The following is a 19970-nucleotide window of genomic DNA, read 5'->3' as shown; positions in this document are numbered from 1 at the left end:
CTGTATTCAATTTAAGACTTTGCTGATCATTAATATTTTCTTTGTATGTCCTTACTTCAAGGTCCTTGTCAGTGTCAACAAGTGGTTTTTGGTCTTTTTTTTCTTTCAGCCTGGTAAACCACACATTCTGGGTTGGACCAGAACTGAAACTTGTTACCAACAGAAAGCTGAATCATGTATTTAAAAGGCTTCTTAAAGCAGAAGAAAAGCAGATGTTTTAACAAGGCTAGAAGTTCATATTTATTGCCTTCATTTCATTTAAATTATCATTTCATGTTTGTTCCCTTTTTAAAATAATTTGCACATTGATCTAGGCTGTAAAAATGAACGCAATGGCTGTGAGGAAGCTATCCATAATAATAGTATCAGGAGCATGATGTGTTCTCTGCTCACTGGTAATCTGAGAGCAGCCAGGAGGTACAAGCTCTGAGAGGTGGAGCTGCTTTCATACAGTTTATGCCTGTAATGACCCTGTGTGAATGAGCTGGGAGGAGAGGCTGTGTGCATTCCAGCTCTCAGCTGTCACATATCTCACTGCATTAAAACTCCCTCCTTTGGTACAGTTTGAAGTTAAACATATTGACCATAAGTAGTTTGTCTCTATACTGGATAAAATAGGAGGAGAGGCCTCATGCAGCCAGCAGAAGTGTCAGCTGGGTTGCTGCTGCTGGCTGTATCCCTTTATTTCCCCATGAATCTTCCTTGGGAACACAGGCTACAGCTTTTTGGATCAAAGCTGCTTTGAGGCCAGGTTCTGTCCTGCATGAAGTGTGGACACATTCATTTGGAGTTGATCTATTTCTGCACAGGCAGGAGATAGAGAAGTTGCTTGGCAACATGTAAGGAGTATGGGGCTGTGTATTTGAAGAGTAGGGGAAGATTTTTCTAAGGGCAAAGACAGGAGTATGTATGACCTGTTTTCTGGGGAAAATGTATGGCTGTGCAGAGATGCTGCTTTTCTGAAGGATGATGCCTAGATGAAGCTGACCTGGTGCAGAACTCTGTGTAATCATGCACTGTGTTTTGAACATAGCATCTATCTATTTAGCTTAAAAATGAATTTTCCCAAACTTAAATTCAAGTCAACCACTCCTAATTTTAAATAAGTCTTGTGTAAACACACTTAGCATCTGTTTAATTCAAAATTTTTGTTAAAACAGCTTAGCTAACTTGCAGAAAAGTTGCATATCTCTATTTCTTGGGTGTGAGCTCAAAAGCTCTTGAATGTTTTAAAATGGGGCGACTTGGGAATGGATTTTTTCTTTGCCTGAATTTTTATGCTGTGATGTGACCATAATTTTTATAATGACTCTATGTGTGGTTCTGAAAAACTGAAGACTGTTGTTGCTTTCATCTTCTTAACAGACTTTCCTTCATTTTACAGTAAATAGTGCTTGGAATTCCAGAAGCAGTCTACATCATGTATTTGAGAGTCAGCTGCATGCTGCATTTGATAGAATTTTTTTTTAAGCTGATGTATTTTCTGTGAATATTTCTTTGTATATTTTGTTTTAATTGTTTTATTTTAAGCAGTTGGATTCATATTCTAGGTCTGCACTGTGTGTTCTGTTTGTGAAAGCTGTTGTGAGTCTTTAAGCTATAGACTCTGGTTTTTGGCTGGATGAACTTGCTGGACTGTGGATGCAATTTTGATCAGGGCTGTGTCCAGCTGCTGGATAAGTGGAAGGATTCTGTAGAGGCATTGCTGCATTGCTCTCCCCAAATGACACAGTGTCTGCATCTTGGCCATGCTAGAGAGGCAAAAATCAGGAAGGAGCAGGAAAATGCCACCTTAATTCCTGGTAATTCCTTAGAAAAAAACTTCAGAGGTTTTCTGTTGCTGTTGAGCTGTACTGTTCAACCTGTGGTGTTTCGGTTTTGTTTTTTCCTATGAAGGGACTAAATTACTTTTTAATAATGGAGGAGGAAGTATATGTCTGTTGCTTTAGGGCAGCTGTTCAGGATGTTGTTATTTAGTACAGAACGCTGTATTGCTTGCCACAAATAGTTTTCATGTCTCAGAGAAATTTAATTTGGATATAATGAAACTTTGCTGCTTCTAAGAGGTGTTTGGATCCATGTCTTTGCACTATGATAATAGTGAGAGTAGGGAAGAATGTATGCCAGATTTGCATCAAAAAAGGTTAAAACAGGCAAGGAAAAAAACACAGTTCTCTTAAGACATCTAAAATTAGAATATCTTGTTGGTTGAATAGCAGATCAACTTTTTTCATATAAATTTAGAGAACATGTAGTTGATAGGCCTGTTCTGTTGAAATCCACTTCACTAGGCCACCTCCTGCCAGAAGGCACTCCCACCCCACTAATCCCAGCCCTTTTTCTAATCGAGACAAGGAGCCTACTCGTCCACCCATTAGCACTGGGTGTACCCCTAACCTCACAGCAGGCCACCTTCTCATCCAGCTCATCCCTACAGCCACAACAGCCCTGTTCTCCACAATACCAGTAGTTTCACTCCTAACCTTTCTAGTTCTCTTCCTACTAACTATCCTAGAGGTAGCAGTAGCGATAATCCAAGCCTAAATCCAAAAGCAGGGCTGTTTCAACAATATTTATTTTTAGCAAACTACCCTCGAAAAAATAGAGCAAAAAATTAGTTAGATATTAATTTCCCACAGGTTTCATGTAGACAATAGCACTGTTTAGTATTCCAGCCCCCACCTAAATACCATGAGTAACCATTTCACTTGGCAGACAACCATCTGGAAAGAAGAGAGGAGATTTGTGGTGCATGTTGAAAGATAAGCTCGGCCTGTCCAGGTAAATCCTGTAGGTTTTGGCAATTAATTTCCAAAATTCAAACCTCAAGTCTTAATGTATGTGTAGATTTTTTTCAAGGGAGTACAAAATTTTTTGAAAGATCTGATCTTCTCTCCATACTGTGGTTGTAATTGTAAAAACGTTGGAGCACCTCAAAATTGCCCCCACCCCTTCTCCTGGTGAATCTGTGTGAATGTAAAGCTTACATTCTGTCATACAGTTACAATATGTGAAGCATTTCCATGGGATTTCTGTTACCTAAACATGTTGGGCATAGGCAGTGCTTGAATATGCTCTGGCGCCTCTAACAGTTAAAAAATTCTGTAACTCATGATTTTGAATTTCTGTAGTAGAAAATCTGCAGTTACACAGGTGTTATGTTGGAAAAGCTAATTTGAAGTATCTGTGCTACCTTAGATCACAGAACAGTGAGTTCTTCTGGCATAAGAGGATGCTGTGCTGGTCTGAATCCAGCAGAGCAAACTCTCAAACTCTCCTTAACCTGCGAATGTGCCTCAGGGTTACTTTAATCTTCAGACAAAAATCTACTGGCTGTGCACCATCTTTCTTCACTGGTGCCCAATGGTAGCAGCCAGGGAGCTGCATAGAGCAAATGCACAGTGGTGGTTTCTTCTAGTACTGTGGCCAGTGGAGACATCACAGGACATAGGGTTTGTTTCCCTGTAGAACTCACCAGTTGCCTTTTGAACCAAGATAAATTCTGGCTATCCCCAATGCATGGCTGTGCTCAAAGACCTGCCCTGCAGACACAGATGTTGTGTAAAGATCACCTCACCTCATTTTGTGTTCAGATGGCTTGTTCAGTATAATGCTCTCTGGTTCCTGTGTTGGCTGAAGTCTCATCTTTACATGTTTTGTATCTGTGGTATCATGGCCTTCCATCATACTCCTCCTTACTGTTTTTTTTTTTCTGGCCTGACAAACCCTCATCTGTTGTTCTTTTTACATAAACTAATTTACATATTTGGTCAAAAATTTATCGTTGCTTGCCTTTTTTTCCCGATTGCTAAGCCTAAACTGATCTGTGTTTACAGATCCAACTTGGTTTTCAGTTGAAGAAAAATTCAGAGTGAAAAGTCGTCTCCTTGTGTAATATTTATGGAATCACATGCATAAAGTGTGAGGAGGTTCTCATTTTTCCCCATCCTTAAAGAGACACAAGAGACTTGAAAAAGGTACATTATAAAACAGCAGGAATAAACACAAGGCTGGGAAGGAAGTGAAGCAGTAGGAAAAAAAGAGAGGAGTAAGATAAATGTCTATGTGTTTGCTTAAAGGAGAGAGGGAGAGCTATTCAATTATGGTGATAAGCCATCATTGAATATATCAGAAGATGGTACAACCAACCTTTGTTTTTTGGAGGGGAAGAAAGGAAGAATATTCAAGCCAGCCATAACCTTATATCCTCACAGGGTTCAGAGAATTGCTCACATCTGCTTTCAGTGGTTGTGAAGTAAGCAGTTCTGGCCATGGTTTACTCATTACTGCCAGGCTGTAGTTGCATGGTGTGTGAGCCAACAGGCTGAAGGCAGTAAAATTTTTACAGGCCAAATACTGAAAAACTGAAGAGGGAAATGTGGCATAAATGTGACACAAAGACCAAATTTCATATACTCCTGGAAAAAAAAAATCCACAGAGATCCTGGTGTATATCCATGGTCTGGCGCTTCAGTAGATGTTTTTAAATCTTTTAGAAAAAATCCTTTGTTGGGATTTAAAAGTAATAGTCGTTAATTCAGTGTACCTAACAACGTATTTTCCTACCTTAGGTTTTTCTATTGCTGTTAAAGTAGCAATTGCATCAAAGCTCATTAAGCACATTGCTCCTTAACATGGCATTCTCCTTGACCCTGACTATAGACATGAATTTCAAACTGGAAGAAAAACACATACCTCTGACCCAGAGTAATGAGAGGATAATAACAGAGCTAAAAATTAGGGCGAAGTTACATAGGCAGGAGAAAATAAAAGCATGAGGCTCTATGGTTAAAGAAGAGAACAAAGAAGGGTAGTTGTACTTCATCTGTGATATATTTGTATCCTGAGTACAATGGCCTCATCTTCAGCAACTGGAGATGCAAACAACAAAAGAGTGTATGTTTGAAGTGCTAGATTAAAGAGTTCTTTTGTGTATTTAATCACAATTTCATCTCTTTTGTATATTTAATTATTTTCTCCCAGCAGCAAACTGCTAATTGCAGCTCTACAACTACAGTTGAAAGCTTTTAGCAACAGGTTTTTTTGAAGATCTCATGTAAAGATGTAGCTTAGCTGTAAGCCAGTGGTGTCTCTTGGTGCAGTTTGAGCAAGCACAGATCACAGTCCACATCTCTGGATTGAAAACCTGGAGAGTAGAGTATCAAAAGTATAAGATGTGATACAGAGACTAGGGGAAGCTACTTAAGATGAGGTGTTTCTAAGTCAATCTGTCTCATTTAACAAAGACAAGATGAAAATTGGTTAGACCATGATACGGAAGCTGCTGAAGCTCCTCAGTCTTTTCATCAGGGTTCTTTTTCAAGAATCATGGCTTGGAAGCTTATAGTGGATGAATTAAAAGGGTAAATAAGGCACACATTCAAATACTTATGGTTATTATTAGCAACAAAGAAAATAATTTTCTGGATGTTATTTGGGTTGGGATTTATCAAACATAACTTCAGACATGCGCTCTGTAGATGTCTACACCTAAATTGATCAATGAGAGTTCCCTTTATAGTCCAGTAGAGAGAAACAGGGTAATATGAAGTGAATTCTAGTGTCAGTTGTTTGTGTTTGCTAGATCTCCATCCACTAACACAGGCACAAGGTAATAAGGTGGATATCAAGGCCTGAGCTAGACACACCTAGCATACTTTTGTGGGTGGAAGGTGTGCCTGAGGGCAAGTGCAAGAGTAATATTTTGTGATGTTCATCTGCTGGTTTGTACTGCCTTTAACCTCTCTGATGAAATACATAGCAACTCTCCAGCAAGGCTTAACTGGAACATCTGTGGAGCTTCCCAAAGCTGGCTTAGGTATGAGTGACCAAGGGGATAGGTGTGTGCACAGGGACAAATTCTGGTAAAACCTGAGCCAAATAGTGATGACAATTTTGATGAGTTATACTGGCTCTCCTCAAGAACTGCCTTAGACCGTGTCCTAATAGGACATTTGAAAATCACAAAATTGGAGAAAATATTACACTTTTTAGTGCTTCTTGGAGTTTAAAATTTTGCCATCCACAGATACAAAATTTTTCTAATAAAATGTTTTTAACATACAACAAAAAAAGTAAATTAAGTAAATTGTAGCAGTTTTGAATGACAGAGTTTGCATGGAAGCTGCTGGGTTTGAGGGAATAACATTTTGGTTATAATGTGACTTTCTGACTATTTTTTTTTCCTCTAAGCTTCTTCATTGTATCATAAGGAGAGTAGAGTACAGGTTTAAGTCATGGAGATTTGATGGTTCTGACTAGAATCAAAAATGTCAGCATTAAATGAAAAAAACCTTTTAATCAACTTATACTGACTTTATGGTCATTCTGTTTGTAGACAGTGGATGTTTCATGTTGAGATTTCTGGCAGAGAAACATGATCTGGTGCCAGTAAATACAGGGAAATGCTGCTACTGTTATACTAATTCATGTTAAGATGCATTTGTCTATATTCTGTTATGCAGCAATATAGCATTGCTTCTGCCTTTTTTCTTTTTTTGTCTTCATTTTCTTTTGTCTCCTTCAGCACTCTTCTTCTATTGCTTACACTGATTCCAGGACTGGAATTAAATCTAAAAGCTCTGAGTAATTATGGCAGGTAATAGTCTAGTAGGTATTTGCAGTTATTTCAGTTGGCATTGATTTCATTGGATTATATTGGCTATCACTGTGTTTTAGTGCAATATTTTAATTGTTTCTCACAATGAATGTTTCAGCCATTAGAAAAATGGTCTTTGGTGGCTTAAAAGATTTTGTATTGTCTTTTATTGGGATAGACTTGCATTGTTCAAGTCTGTATATAATGGGAGATTTCTACCCCCTTCAGGACATCAGAAAGTTGTATCATCTTCCTTTCCAGAATCTTTCACTTGCAATGCAGCTGACCTAATACATCTTTAATTCAGCTTTCACTTACTGGCTCTCTCTCCACGTGAATTTGCTGATATATTTAAGGTTCCTCAAAACACAAACATAAGTGCTTTTTTAAAGCTGACATGCCACTTGTTCTTTTGTGGCAGAAAGGCAGACAGTACTTTTTGTAGAGTCATAGAGTGGTTTGGTTGGGAGGGACCTTAAATATCATCTAGTTCCAACTCCTCTGTCATGGGCAGGGACCCCTTCCATAGAAGGTGTTTGGTTGGTTTCCAGAGTGAGACAGGCAGACATGCAGTGGTAATTAGGTCCTTTATATGAGTTGCAACATGACTGCAAATTTTCTTAATCAAGCCTAATAGAGTGAGATGCATAGGGCTTTTGCAAAAGCACAGACAATCATCATTAAGTCCAAAATGGCAAATTTAAGAAATGTATTACTGGAACTTGGTCTACACTAAAATTATCTTAATTCAAATGTCAAGAATAGTTTTGTTTCATGAACAAATGTGATGTTCATCTGCTCAGCTTCAGACTTGAGGATATCATTTGGATCTGTTTATACTGTCCTAGTAGTTTTTCCTTTTAGCTAGATACGGCTCACTTTAAAAATTTCATCTCCTCAAATTAATTTCTACCAGTGTTTCTCATCAGACCATAAATGAAGATTTTTAACAACCAGGGTTGAAGCAGATGACAGAAGTATGCCCACTCTTCTTTAACCAGTGTTTTTATGTGTTATTCTAAAAAAATGATGGAGCAGAGGTTAATGAATGCAATAAATACTCTTCCAACCCAAGGGAAGAGTTGAATCAAAGTGTAGTCTGCAAAATGTAGAATATACCAAAGCACATGGAAATCAGGCTTCATACTGTGCAAGGTGTTGGAAGTCTGTATCTTGCCTGTGGAAGAGTTACAGGCATTATTTTGTATAAAACATTGCCTTTTCTGCTCTCTGACTGCACATCATCAATCTTGAATTAAAAAGAAGGGGAAAAATAAACCAGCAAGTAGTTAGTTATACTCATGTGAAAGTGTAATGGGTGCTCCTCATCAAAACACCACTCAAACTATGAAATTACTACAGTTTGTGAGAACTGAGAACATAGTTCCTTATGTTTTCTGTGCCATATGCAGAAACACTGTAGGTTGTGCTATATGGTAAATTCTTGGTCTTCAAACTGCAGTTAGATTTCATTATCATGTAATCTTTACAATGATCAGGTATGCCAGAAGGTGCTATACTTATTTAATGCAAAGATTTGCACTGATTCCATCTGCTGACAGGGTTTACCCAGAGCCCCAAACAGGAAGTTTTGCTATATTCCAGGCGTTTTTCCCCCTCAATTTACTTATCCCCTCCTTCCAGCCTCTACACACACTGTGCATGCTTTTCAGATCGAGTAAGTGAGAGGTTGGGTGACAAATTAGACTAAAAGCATCTGTTTCTCCTTCTATGCTGGAAATGCTGAGACAAAAATATACTGTACATAAAGTGAGTTAGTACATTTATCCAACATAATTTTGGAGATGATGCTTCACTAGCTGAATTGTCCCTGAAATTAGGCTACTACTGAAAATACATTTTGCATTTTATAGGAGACTGAAAGAAAATAGTAACACAGATGTACTGTAGACAACATAAAGACTCCTTGAAAGTACATGGCCAATCTGTATTTTAGTAATTGAACATATTGAATAGAGATTTTTAGCTGGGTCTGAAGATTTTTTTTTTTAATGTTATTATGCTTGAAGATTACAATTGTTCTGTTTGAATAAAGGTTTTCAGGATACTTGCTGGAAAGCAGGTCTGTGGAGAAGCACCTGGGGGTACCGGTGGATAACAAGCTGTCCATGAGCCAGCAATGCCCTTGTGACCAAGAAGGCCAATGGTATCCTGGTGTTCACTAGGAAAAGCATTAACAGCTTGAGAGAGATGATCCTGCCCCTTTACTCTGCCCTACTGAGGCCACACCTGGAGTGCTGTGTCCAGTTCTGGGCTCCTCAGTGAAAAAGAGACAGGAAGCTCCTGAACTGGGTCCAGTGGAGAGTGACAAAGATGATTTAGGGACTGGAGCATCTCTTATGAGGAAAGGCTGAGGGAGCTGGACTTGTTCAGATGCTGGAAGAGGTGACTGAGAAAGGACCTGGTCAATGTCTCTAAGTGTCTGAAGGGAGGGTGCCAAAAGGATGGACCAGGTTCTTCTCAGTGGTGCCAAGCAAAAGGACAAAAGGGACTGGGCAGAAACTGATGCACAGGAAATTCCACCTGAACATGAGGAAGAAATTCTTCACTGTGAGCATGGCCTTGCACTGGAGCAAGTTGCCCAAAGAGGCTGTGGAGGCTCTGTCCCTGGAGATACTCAAGAACTGTCTGGATGCAGTCCTGTGCTCTGTGCTCTGGGATGGCCCTGCTTGAGCAGAGAGGTTGAACCAGAGGATCTACTGTGGTGCCTTCCAACCTCATCCATTTTGGGATACTGTTTAGGAAACTGTGTTAGCAAATATTTGCCCTTACAGTCAAGCATTCTAGAATCTGACTTTGGGCCCCCAGGATTTAGGATTGTAGCATTTCAGTCCTTTGAAATTATTTCAGGTTTGTCTGACATCTTATAGTTTGTCAAGCTGTTGATTGAATAAGATACTGCTTTCCAAATTTATGTTTTCTTGTGTGCTCTTTATGAATATTGTACTTAAGTGTTTGCATTGGGAAATTAAAGGCAGATTGTGCCAGGTTGCTGCTTAGAAAAAGAGCAATAATCTTTTTTATGCCAAGAGTACTGTAAGATTTTCTTGTATGATATAATCTCACATCTAGCACCTGTAGTTTCAGATGCTTAGAATCTCATTCATCGTAAAATGCTCAGGTTGTGTTTGGATCAAGGCGGTTCTCCTAGGGTCAGTAAAATCCTGACAGTTTTCAGACAAGGATTTTCAAGAAATATTGTATGTTCAGCATTAATAAATTTAAATATATGAATAAAAACTTGCAGTACTGAGACCACAATGAGGTTCTGTTTCTCATGTCTTAGAGAGTACTTGCAGAGAAAAGAGAAGATTAGTATGTATTATATCAGCTTTCCCCTGAGTAGAGAACCAAAGGTTCATTCTGATAACTTGTGTAGTATTAAGTAGATTATGCTTTGTAAGCACTAAGGTTTAATACCTAATTCCTGAAGCCAACAAGTAATCTTAAAAGATGTCTAATAATAATAATTTCAATTGAAAATGCATTTATTGGCACAGATAAAAAGGAGAAGGTCATGCTGATGTAGTGTGTGATGTTCTTTCTTAGTTGTCCTGCACTGCTGCTGAAAAAGGGAGAATACTTCTGCTAAATAAACTTTCAATATATCAGAAAACCTAAAAACATGCTTAATTTAATAGTTTTCATAATATCACATCTTTCCTAGTTGGCAAGAGAAATGTGTAGCATTTGGTAAGGCAGCATTAAGTATCTTGAATCATCTGTATGAGTGTGATAAACATAAGGGTTTGTATTCCACATTGTATTGTGGATCACCTCTTTCCCTTTATGAGTGCTTTAGTTTTTAAAAGAGACACTAATTCCATGTTCAGTTAAGATAAATGCCAAACTTGTTCTTTGCAAAATGTCCCTGAAGAAAGGATGCAGGAAGACTGCAACTCAAACTATTCAAGTGCTTTTGTTTTATGGATTTTTTTTCTCCTTTCTTAAGGAGTTGGAGTATGAATTCATAATTCCATTTAGTAGTACTTCCTTTTGTAAAAATTGTGGCTCACCATCAGTGGCAGAATATTTATAGTCCCCAGAATTCACATTCTTTGCTTACTTGAACTTTCAGTCTACAAAGGCACAGCTGTTCTTACTGAGCTTTCACCAGTGCTATGATATACTGAGTAGGAAAGGGATTCTGTTCTCAGCTGCACCACTGTAAAATAGAGTTATATATGTGACACATTTCCATTTACATCAGTTGAATTTCTCTGGATTTTCATGGCTGTAACTGAGATTAGTTTTTTCAAAGCCCAACAACATCTCTTACTTAATTCCCTACCATTGCAGCAATTCTTTGTGGCAAAAGATGCGCGTAATCCCATATTTGGATTTCAGTTAGAAGTTCCTTTTTGCACAGGCACATGACTTTCTTCACAGCTCTCCTTTTCACACTGAAGTTGTAACTGTGCTCTCAGGCACTTGCAGCTAAAGCAAATAAAGGATTTGAGGACCTAACACAGGACAAATGTCTTTATCCAGCACTGGATAAAGCTTCTGCACTTCTCCTGACACTGCTCCTATCTTCCTCCATTGCTGCTCAGTTTTGGAGGTCCATAAGCTCTTTAACCAGGTGCTGTTTGGACTAGACAGATGTGCCTGGGATGGCACTCCTGGCATGCATAGCATGGTGCCTTGCTTGGGCTTCCATCAGGCACAAGCTGGAAGTGTAGCAATCCTTGGGGATCCCAAACTAAGAAGCAGCCTCACCTCATGCCAGTAACTCTGACTGGGTGGGGCTTTTCATGACATTCCAGACCTTATAGTAGATATCTTGGCTGTAGCTGCTCCTTGCTTTCTATATCATAGCTTAGCATTTGTCATGCTTGCCTGAGAAATGGGAGCCATTGGAGCCATTTCTTCCTTCCTGAGGAAAATCAAATCTTGTCTCTACCTCACTAAAACATCTCCTAACTACCTAAGAAGTCCTCCATCTTCTGGAGATGCCTCTGTTTTTTTGCACTCTCCAACATGCAAAGATAGCCAGCAAGTTATCAGAGGGGTGTTTTACTCATGCTTAGAGCACTGGATCCAGTCAGATGTTTCAGTTGTCTTTGTTATTACTAGAACTCAGGATTTGTTCACTGATGGTTTGGTGGAGTTACCCTGGAAGACTTCCTCTTTTGGATGAACACAGTAACCACAGAGCTATTTTGTAAAAGTAGAGTAGCACTGCTCTTTACTAAGAAAAGAAAAAGTGTTTGCCTTTTTTCATTTGGCATTATCTTTTTCTAAATCTCACCTGTAAGATTCTGCATTTATGACAGATTTTGAATTGTGGTTGTTTCTTCTTGTGAACAGATGAGGCTGATGTGCAGTATTGCTTAAGCAGAACTGATCTGATCAGTGAAACAAAGTTGCCACATGTCCAGAAATCCAGGAGACCCACAATTTGTATGAGTAGGTTGCCTGATGAATTTGTGATACAGATCTTTGGCTGGTTTTCTGCCTGGTTGGAGGTCTTGAATACTCTGAGATTGGGAAAATAAGAGTAGGATTACAGTAAACATAACATTTCAGATGGCATTATGAGATGTCTGTATTTGTTCTTGCTGCAAAGTTCCAGATTTGCTTCTGAAGATCAGGAACATACAAGTTTGACAAATCTTGGACTGAGTTTGGGTATTCTGGACAAAATGAGTTTATTCTCCAAGTTAGGCCAGAAAAGGAAAGAAATGTATTATTTACTTCAGTAGTTTCTTTTCATTGTGAAACATTTTGGGTTTTGGGTAAATATTTTGTTTTAATTATGAAAGAGTTATAGGAGATTCATTATATTTTGTCATTTGATTGTATCCCATTCCATTGGAAGAAAATTATAACAAAACTTGTTTACTGAATTTAAACAAATACCTTTCATTAATACAATATTTTGGTAGTGTGCAAAGCTGTCACAAAAATGGAAAATCCTGGATACTAAATGCGTACATCAACTTTCTACCCTGATATCAAATCATGTCATTGTTGCTGTCAAGCATGTGCAGTTTGTGGAACAGGATGTTGTATATGTACTTAATAGGTAATAGAAAAATAATTTGAAAAAATAAAACCCCTTGAAACTGAAATTGTTAGTCCCTAGGAAAAGGGGCCTTGATATTTTTCTGATAGCAGTAAACAGAAAAGGCACTCCCATTTTAGAAGGAGAACCTTAATGAGTGAAATTTTCAGAGCGATCCAAAGATGTTGATGTGCTGTATCATTGCAGACAGACTTTAAACTTTGTCATTTTTCTCTTGCTATAGATACATGGAAATGTGTCTGACTGTGCACCTGTATTTTATGTTGTAAACTTTTAGCTCCAAATTTGTTGCTCGGGCTGTGAATTTGTCTTTCTTGAAAGAGATACCAATATGAGTATCTTTTCCAATTCTTCTCAGTGTATGTTTTATACTAATATCCATCTTACAAAACAGGGGTTAGGAAACAAAAATTCTTCCCTGGATACATTACAAAAAGCAATAACAGAGAAGATAGTAAGAGTACCATTTATCAGCCAGTTTACCTTAATTTCAGTGGGATTGATGAAAATAAAACTGTAATTGAGCCTGTTCTGTTTTCTGATTTCCCTAGAGGTGGTATTAGTTTTCTCTTTCCTTAAAAATAGAGAAAAAAATTGCTACATAAACAATTGTCCTTTTGTGTGAAGGTTCAAGCACAAGTGCGACATGCAAAACTCAACTTTGACAAACTGAAGACTGATGTCTGTCAAAAAGTGGATCTTCTGGGAGCCAGCAGATGCAACCTCCTTTCTCATGTGTTAACAACATATCAGGTATCTGAGGAAAATGTTGACCTCTGAAAGAATGTTTTCCTGTTAATGTGGCTTTTTAAGAGGTTACCATGGCAATATTCAACCATAGGAATATGTAGCTAGTGTTGGAGGGAAGATGTGAAATTTGCACTGAAAACAGATTTGTGTTAACATTGGCATTGAAATTTTACCCTGTCTTACAGACAACACTGCTTCATTTTTGGGAAAAAACATCACACACAATGGCAGCCATCCATGAAAGTTTCAAAGGTTATCAGCCATATGAATTCACTATGTTAAAGGTAAGGAATATATAGATATATATGTTTGCCCAGTGATAACCAGTTAGAGATCATACAAGGGTGTAGAAAACATATGTTGATATTCTTTCCGTATATTTTGTGACACTTTTATCCCTGTTTTGTCTTTTCATTTAAATACAGGTTTTTTGTTTAATGTCCTTCTAACCAGCCATGCTGGTGGGCTCTTCTCTTGCCTTCCTGATGTTAAAAGGTTTCTGAAGATGTTTTTATCTTTGCTTTGATCCAAAACAATTTCAGTCTAATTTTGTAGGTAGCCTGTATTGTTGCTGGGTATTTATGCTTCATGCTCTTTTGTATCTAAAAGTTTGATTATTTGAACAACAAATAGGATGTTTCAAGATGTACAATAACATTTAGACACCTTGGAGAGAAACTTGGAAAGAAAATGCACCTGCTTTGGTGTACCCATGTGATGGAAGAGAAGGGACATTTGGGGATGCTTTGTACCTTTTGAACTTCCTCCTGTGAAACATTTCACCATTATTTAAATTTGAAATTAGATTGGGAATCTATGATAAAGAAATACCATCTGTATTGAACCCACACAGGTAGCAAGCAACCCTTGAAGCGAAACCTAATTGTAAAAATGGTTGGGAGTATTGTAGTGTGTTTAGGATGCAGCCTTTGTTATGAAAATCTTAACCAATTATATTGCTCACCTCCTGCACTGAAAAAGATGATTTCCTGTTTTTCCACTGATATGTATGCTGATAAATGATGCTAATCAGGAGATAGTTTAAAACTCTAGGATTTTATGTAATTCTGTGCTTTCAGAAAACTTGGGAGTAAGACTGTGTTACTGGCTTTTAGTATCAGGGGTTTTTTTCTTTCAGTCTCTGGAGTGTGGGATTATTTTCCAAACCAAAGTCTTCTCCATGATCTCTTGTCCCCAGCAATTAGTTTCTGATTGTTTGCATTAAATGATTGCTAAGGTGATTAAATCAAAATCTGGTGATTGCATCAGGTGAGATTGTGTTGCCTAAGAGAATAAATGTCTGCTCCTACTTCAGTTGCTTTACCAGGGTAAGTGACCTCTGCTTGTCACTTCTGGAGGGTGTGGTGAGTCCCATCTCACCTCTGCTACACCTGGGTGTGGAATAACAATAGGTGATTATGGTTAGGGAACTGATCCCTACCAGTTATATCATATGCTCATGCCAGAGTAACTATATATTAAAAAGGAGCTGCAAACTAATTTTACATTGGGATTATGAGGTATTATTTTTTAATGAAGTATGGTAGATAGCTATAGCTGAGGTATAGCTATAGCTAAGGTAGTGTAGTTTCTGATGGAGAAGCTTTTGGTCTAAAGATGTACCCAATGGAGATGCCTTGTCTGTTGTTGACTTTATGTGTTAAAATATATAATCTGAATATAAACTGGATTAAAATATACACAAACTATTTCCATGTGCCCATCTCTACATTTATTTGGAAGTTACTTCTTTTAGACAGTTTTCCCCTGCCTGATACCACAAAAGGGGTCTTTCTTAAATGGAAATTTTGAATTTGATGCTTGCAAATAATTTTTGTCTTTTATGATCCCATAAAAGACAAAATCTTGTTCATTCAAATTAAACTGCATTAAACTAATGATATGTGAATGTAGGATTAGTGTTCTACTTTAAAACAAGAAACTAATGCAAGTTAATATTTGACTTAGATTGTTTTACTGAAAAATTAAGAGGTGCTGTGTACTAGAAAACTGCTCTTTGTATTTTGTAGTATAAATATGTATTTGTGTACCAGGTTTACGTCTGGAAAGAGACTCTGAAATGCCTCTCGGGATAGTTTCTGGAAAGAAAACATTGTCTTTAGAGATGTTTGCCAAACTCCCTTAATGAAAAGCAGCCATTTGTTTTCTTTGCTTCAGGGTATGTGCAGAGAGCAGTATAATTGTGCTATTGCAGCTGTATTTTGTAACTCTTGAGTTTTGTGCTTGATGAAAGATGATTATTAGTGTGCTAACAGCTCTATGTATAGTGATGTAAAAGTATCTGGTACTGTATCCATCACTTTACTATTACAGATGATGGGCTGCTGTTTTAGTAAAGCTGTTAAGGTTTCATTGTCTTGAAATTAACATATAGCAAATTAATTCAAGCTTATTTCAGGGGCTACTTTTCATGAATAATACCTTTTTCTAATTTCTGTTACTGTTTATTTGCCCTAGTTACTTAAATAATATTTAGTTGCATTCTTTAAATTTAAATGCTAGAATACCAAATTTTTGGAAGAGTTTGTATTAACTTAGAAATAGTAGCTGCACTGGTAAGAGAGTCAAAAGGCAGAAATCTCAGTGCATCTATTTATTTCTGTGTGAAGTGAAATACTGCTGCCTGAGCTCCTTACATGGAGTACTCCCTTGGAGTACTCTGTCCAAACAGGTGCTACAACACTGTTGCCTTCTGCTGACCTCTGCTGTAGTCTGGTATCCTCTCTTGTTTCTTTACTTGTAGACAAGATTGCCTATGATTCTGCATCTCTAAGTGTTTTGGGGAGGTGACATATTTCTTTTCTTGATGGAAGGAAATTCTGAGACAACCTGCTTTTCCTCTTCCTCTTCAGTTCTCCCCCCAAATGAAATATGTTCAAGTTTTTGTCTCCTCAGTGCTGTTGCACTTTTTCATAAATGTTGTTACATCTTGGAATGCATGCCTGCTCCTGAAACTGCTCTTAGCTGTGTTGCTTTGGTTCTTTCTCTATCAAGAAGTGCAATAGGTGTCCAGTGCACTTGGGAGGAGCTGTGGGTGAGCTGAGTACAATGTCAACATTGCTGAGTTAACTGCAGAGGGCAGATTTTAGGTGCAATCCAGATGATCTTGGCTTGACTTGAAAGCAGCCCAGATGCAGATAAAGGAATTTAGTGAGTGAGTAGCAGTCAGAAATGGAGCCTGAGCTGGAACCAGAGTTAACTCTACAGTGGAGGAATCTCTTGTCAGCTTGGATACTTAGTCTGAGTCCTGGGAGCAGGTGAAATATCACTGGGTGACTTCTGGTGTTAGAGATGGACGCACCAGGCAGATTGAATGATTGTGAACTTGCTCTGCTAGTGTGTAAGGTCTTACTCTGACTTTTGTAGTAAAAGAGATTGAAGAAGCTAGGAAGATAGGTTTCTAAATATGCAAGGATCCTACTTCAAGCCACAAATGTGGTCTAGCTCACAGCAAGTCCATTCTAGCCCACATGAGCAGCCAGAAGAGTGCTGTAAAGTTACACTTCTGTGTGCTCTGAGCAGCCAAGTCAGGGCTATGTCCAGATGAAATGCACTCTCTTCAGTCTGAACTCAGTCTGTGTTGTCATAACTCTGTTTAATCACTGCACTTTCTAGATGGTGAGGCTTCTTCCCTTCCTTCTAATGTAACCTAAAACAATTAAGAGAATATAATGGTTTTATTTCTATGCCTGCTGACAGTAGTGATCACATTACTGTGTGTTTCTGTTTAGGAAATGGTTGACTGTGGCCTTTTTAACATTCAGTTTGATTTCATACTCATTCTCTACCTTTTTAAAATCTTTTTGAAAAGATGCCTCAGTTTGGAGTGAACCTCAGAATGCAGAGTAGAGGAAAATAATTTCATTATTTGGTATCCAATTTTGAGTCCAAATAAAGCTGTTATGTGGATTTATTTCATCAAAATACAGCTTCTGATTATCAACAATTTTTATAATAATTGCCATTGAAACCAAAGCTGTATTTCAGAGCTATGTTTATTTTTCTGATACAGGAAATAGTAACTGCCATTATTATCATGCTGTTTCCTTCCCAAGGTACTTGTGAACTCCATTTCTATATGCTGTTTCCGTGGTTTGATCACAGTCCCTTAAATACGGATTTCCTGAAACAGCAACAAAGGAAGCTTCTTAAAATACAGATCCTTAAGAAGGATGATTATTTCCCTGGGTTTTTTGGTTTTGTTTGTTTGGGGGTTTTTTTGTGAATATGCAGGATTTACTTCTAATAATTTTCTTTAACTCGTATAGTTAGGCAGTGGTCAGAGTAATTCTAGTTTTTGTCTAAAACCTTTACAACCCTTTTGGAGCAAGCTCTGAGGTGCTGTACTTGGTGGCAGGCAGAGCACCACAACTGTTTGACCATCACCTCCTGGGTCAGTGGGCTGTGTGTCCTGTTGTGAAGATCTCCAAGTGGTTCAAGTGCCCAAAGCAGCACAGTCCCCATAATGCAGAGCTGCTTGCTTTCTCTACCCTGCACTTTTGTGCAAGTGTAGTTGATATTTGTTCTTGAACTCTAGTCCAGGGCTTCTTGGAGTCAGTGGAATAATTCCCATCAATTTTGATAGCACAAGAAGTGCAGTCTAATCAATACCCAGTGCATATGCAGGTAAAGGGTGACATCCATACCTAGGTTATCTAGCTGAACTGGCTGGTGTCCTTATTCAGCATCTGAGAAGAACTACACTTACATGTGATTCTGGGTAGCAGCAGTGTCAAATAAAAGAGTGGCAACCACAGAATAAGCTTCATTTCTTTAAGGCTTTTTTTTATTATTGCTGGTTTTGTGACCTTCATCTTTTGACCATGTCTGCAGTGCTGAGGCTACTTATGACAAATTAATCAGAAGTTCTATGCAGAATTAGCTTATTGAGAGGGGAAAAAAAGCCTATGCAGCACATGACAAATCTAGAACTTTAGTTTCTAAAATACTGAAGTGTAGATTCCTTATACAGACAAATAGTGAACCAAGCAGAAACTGGAATGTTCCTTCTGGGAACTCCTCTGTCCTGGTTAAAAGAGCAGTGGAAACAAGACCTGCAGCATGTCTGGGAATGCTTTTGTTGTGACAGATGGGCTGGACACCCTAATTTATTCAGTCAATTAGACTGTGGTTTTTCGTTTTACTTTTCTCATGAAACACATTCATATTTTGTTCAAATTCCAGATGCAAAACCACTACATTTTTGTGGGTTTTAAGTTTGTATAGAAGGTGACTTCTCTGTTTTACCATTAGCTTTTCTTTTTTCTTTTTTTTTTTTTTTGGAGGGGGTTGGGGGACATGAGGATAAGTTGGGGTGAGATGCACTACTGTTACTGTCAGTTCAACATTAATAAATTTATTTACAAATGGTCAAGACTACTCACGTGTAACATGGTTTAATTTTTCAGAAACTGAGTTGGACTTTAGAAAGAGGAAATTCTTTTCACCTTCACAGCAAAACTGTTTGATAGAGATGGAAATATTTACATTGATAACATCTGCTTTACCTAATCACTGTGTTCCTTTATTTCATTTTTTAGACAAAATTTCTAATTGATACATAAGAGTGACAACTAGTAGTATATTATCACTTCAGAGTCAGTCTATAATGCTTGTGTTGGCTTGTTCTCATCTCCAAATTTTGGTTAAAAAAATGCTGAATAACTGCACATTGTTATCTTGTAGCACAGCCTTTCCAACTGCAAAGGGACAGTGGGGTTCCATAATGCCACTCCTGCCCTTCCTCAACTATCATCCAAGATTTTAACCCTTATTTTCAGATTCAGGATAAAAGCAGTATCTTCCCACTACCACTGCAGTTGCCAAGTTTGTGTAAACAATTGTGGAAGGGAAAAAGAGAATAAATAAGAAAAGAAACAGTATATGAGGAACAAACAGATGTAAAGAATTTATTTTTCTCATCTTAAATAAAGGAAAATAAGGAAGAAATAAGCAAATCCCCAAAATAGCAAAGAAACATGCCATCTGGCCTGGTTTGCACATGGTATAGATAGATTTACTTAGAAATATTGAAAATATTTACCTAGAAGTAATCATTTAGAAATATTAGAAACAGAACATGAGTTTAGAAGTTGCCACATGCCATCTTCTTATATAAAGTGTGTTCACAGACTCAATTTGAATGAGTATCTTCTAACACTTTAATTCTGCTTGAGTCAGATACTGTTTTGATATAGTATAAAACCATTCTTCCTGGATTTCTCTTGATCTAGAGTCAGGTTTGTTCTCAAATGACACACTTTAGCTTCCCTGATTCTAATTGGTTTTCTTCTTTACATTTATATTATGGTTATGATCTAGAGCTTGCAAGATCCTGTAAATAAACTAACAGAAAAAGCAGAAAAGGAGGACCAGCAGATTGAGAGCACCAACTCAGTGGAAGATCAGCAGAGTCAGTAAGTCACATGTCCTGTATACCAAAATAATAAGTATTTTTGTCTATAATCTGCTTCCTGGTTGCTAAAGTCACCAAACATAAGTAGAGATATAGACACAGCTAGTCTAATTCTACTGGTTACCTGAATACAAAAA

General features: G+C 37.8%; 1 protein-coding gene across 7 annotated transcripts in view; it reads left to right on the top strand.

The window, feature by feature from the left end:
- Positions 1-19970, top strand: part of ICA1 (islet cell autoantigen 1) — a 66900-nt gene that overhangs the window by 29753 nt on the left and 17177 nt on the right. For all 7 annotated transcript variants that reach the window (XM_077175306.1, XM_077175297.1, XM_077175291.1 and 4 more), the window contains 3 exons: positions 13275-13400; positions 13583-13681; positions 19740-19834. In XM_077175306.1, the coding sequence (XP_077031421.1) occupies positions 13275-13400; positions 13583-13681; positions 19740-19834 (320 nt within the window). The remainder of the gene's footprint in view (positions 1-13274; positions 13401-13582; positions 13682-19739; positions 19835-19970) is intronic.

This window comes from Agelaius phoeniceus, chromosome 1, assembly GCF_051311805.1.
Source record: "Agelaius phoeniceus isolate bAgePho1 chromosome 1, bAgePho1.hap1, whole genome shotgun sequence".
Taxonomy (NCBI): Eukaryota; Metazoa; Chordata; class Aves; order Passeriformes; family Icteridae; genus Agelaius; species Agelaius phoeniceus.
Note: the sequence above shows the minus strand (reverse complement) of the source record. Positions and strands in the feature narration are given on the sequence as shown.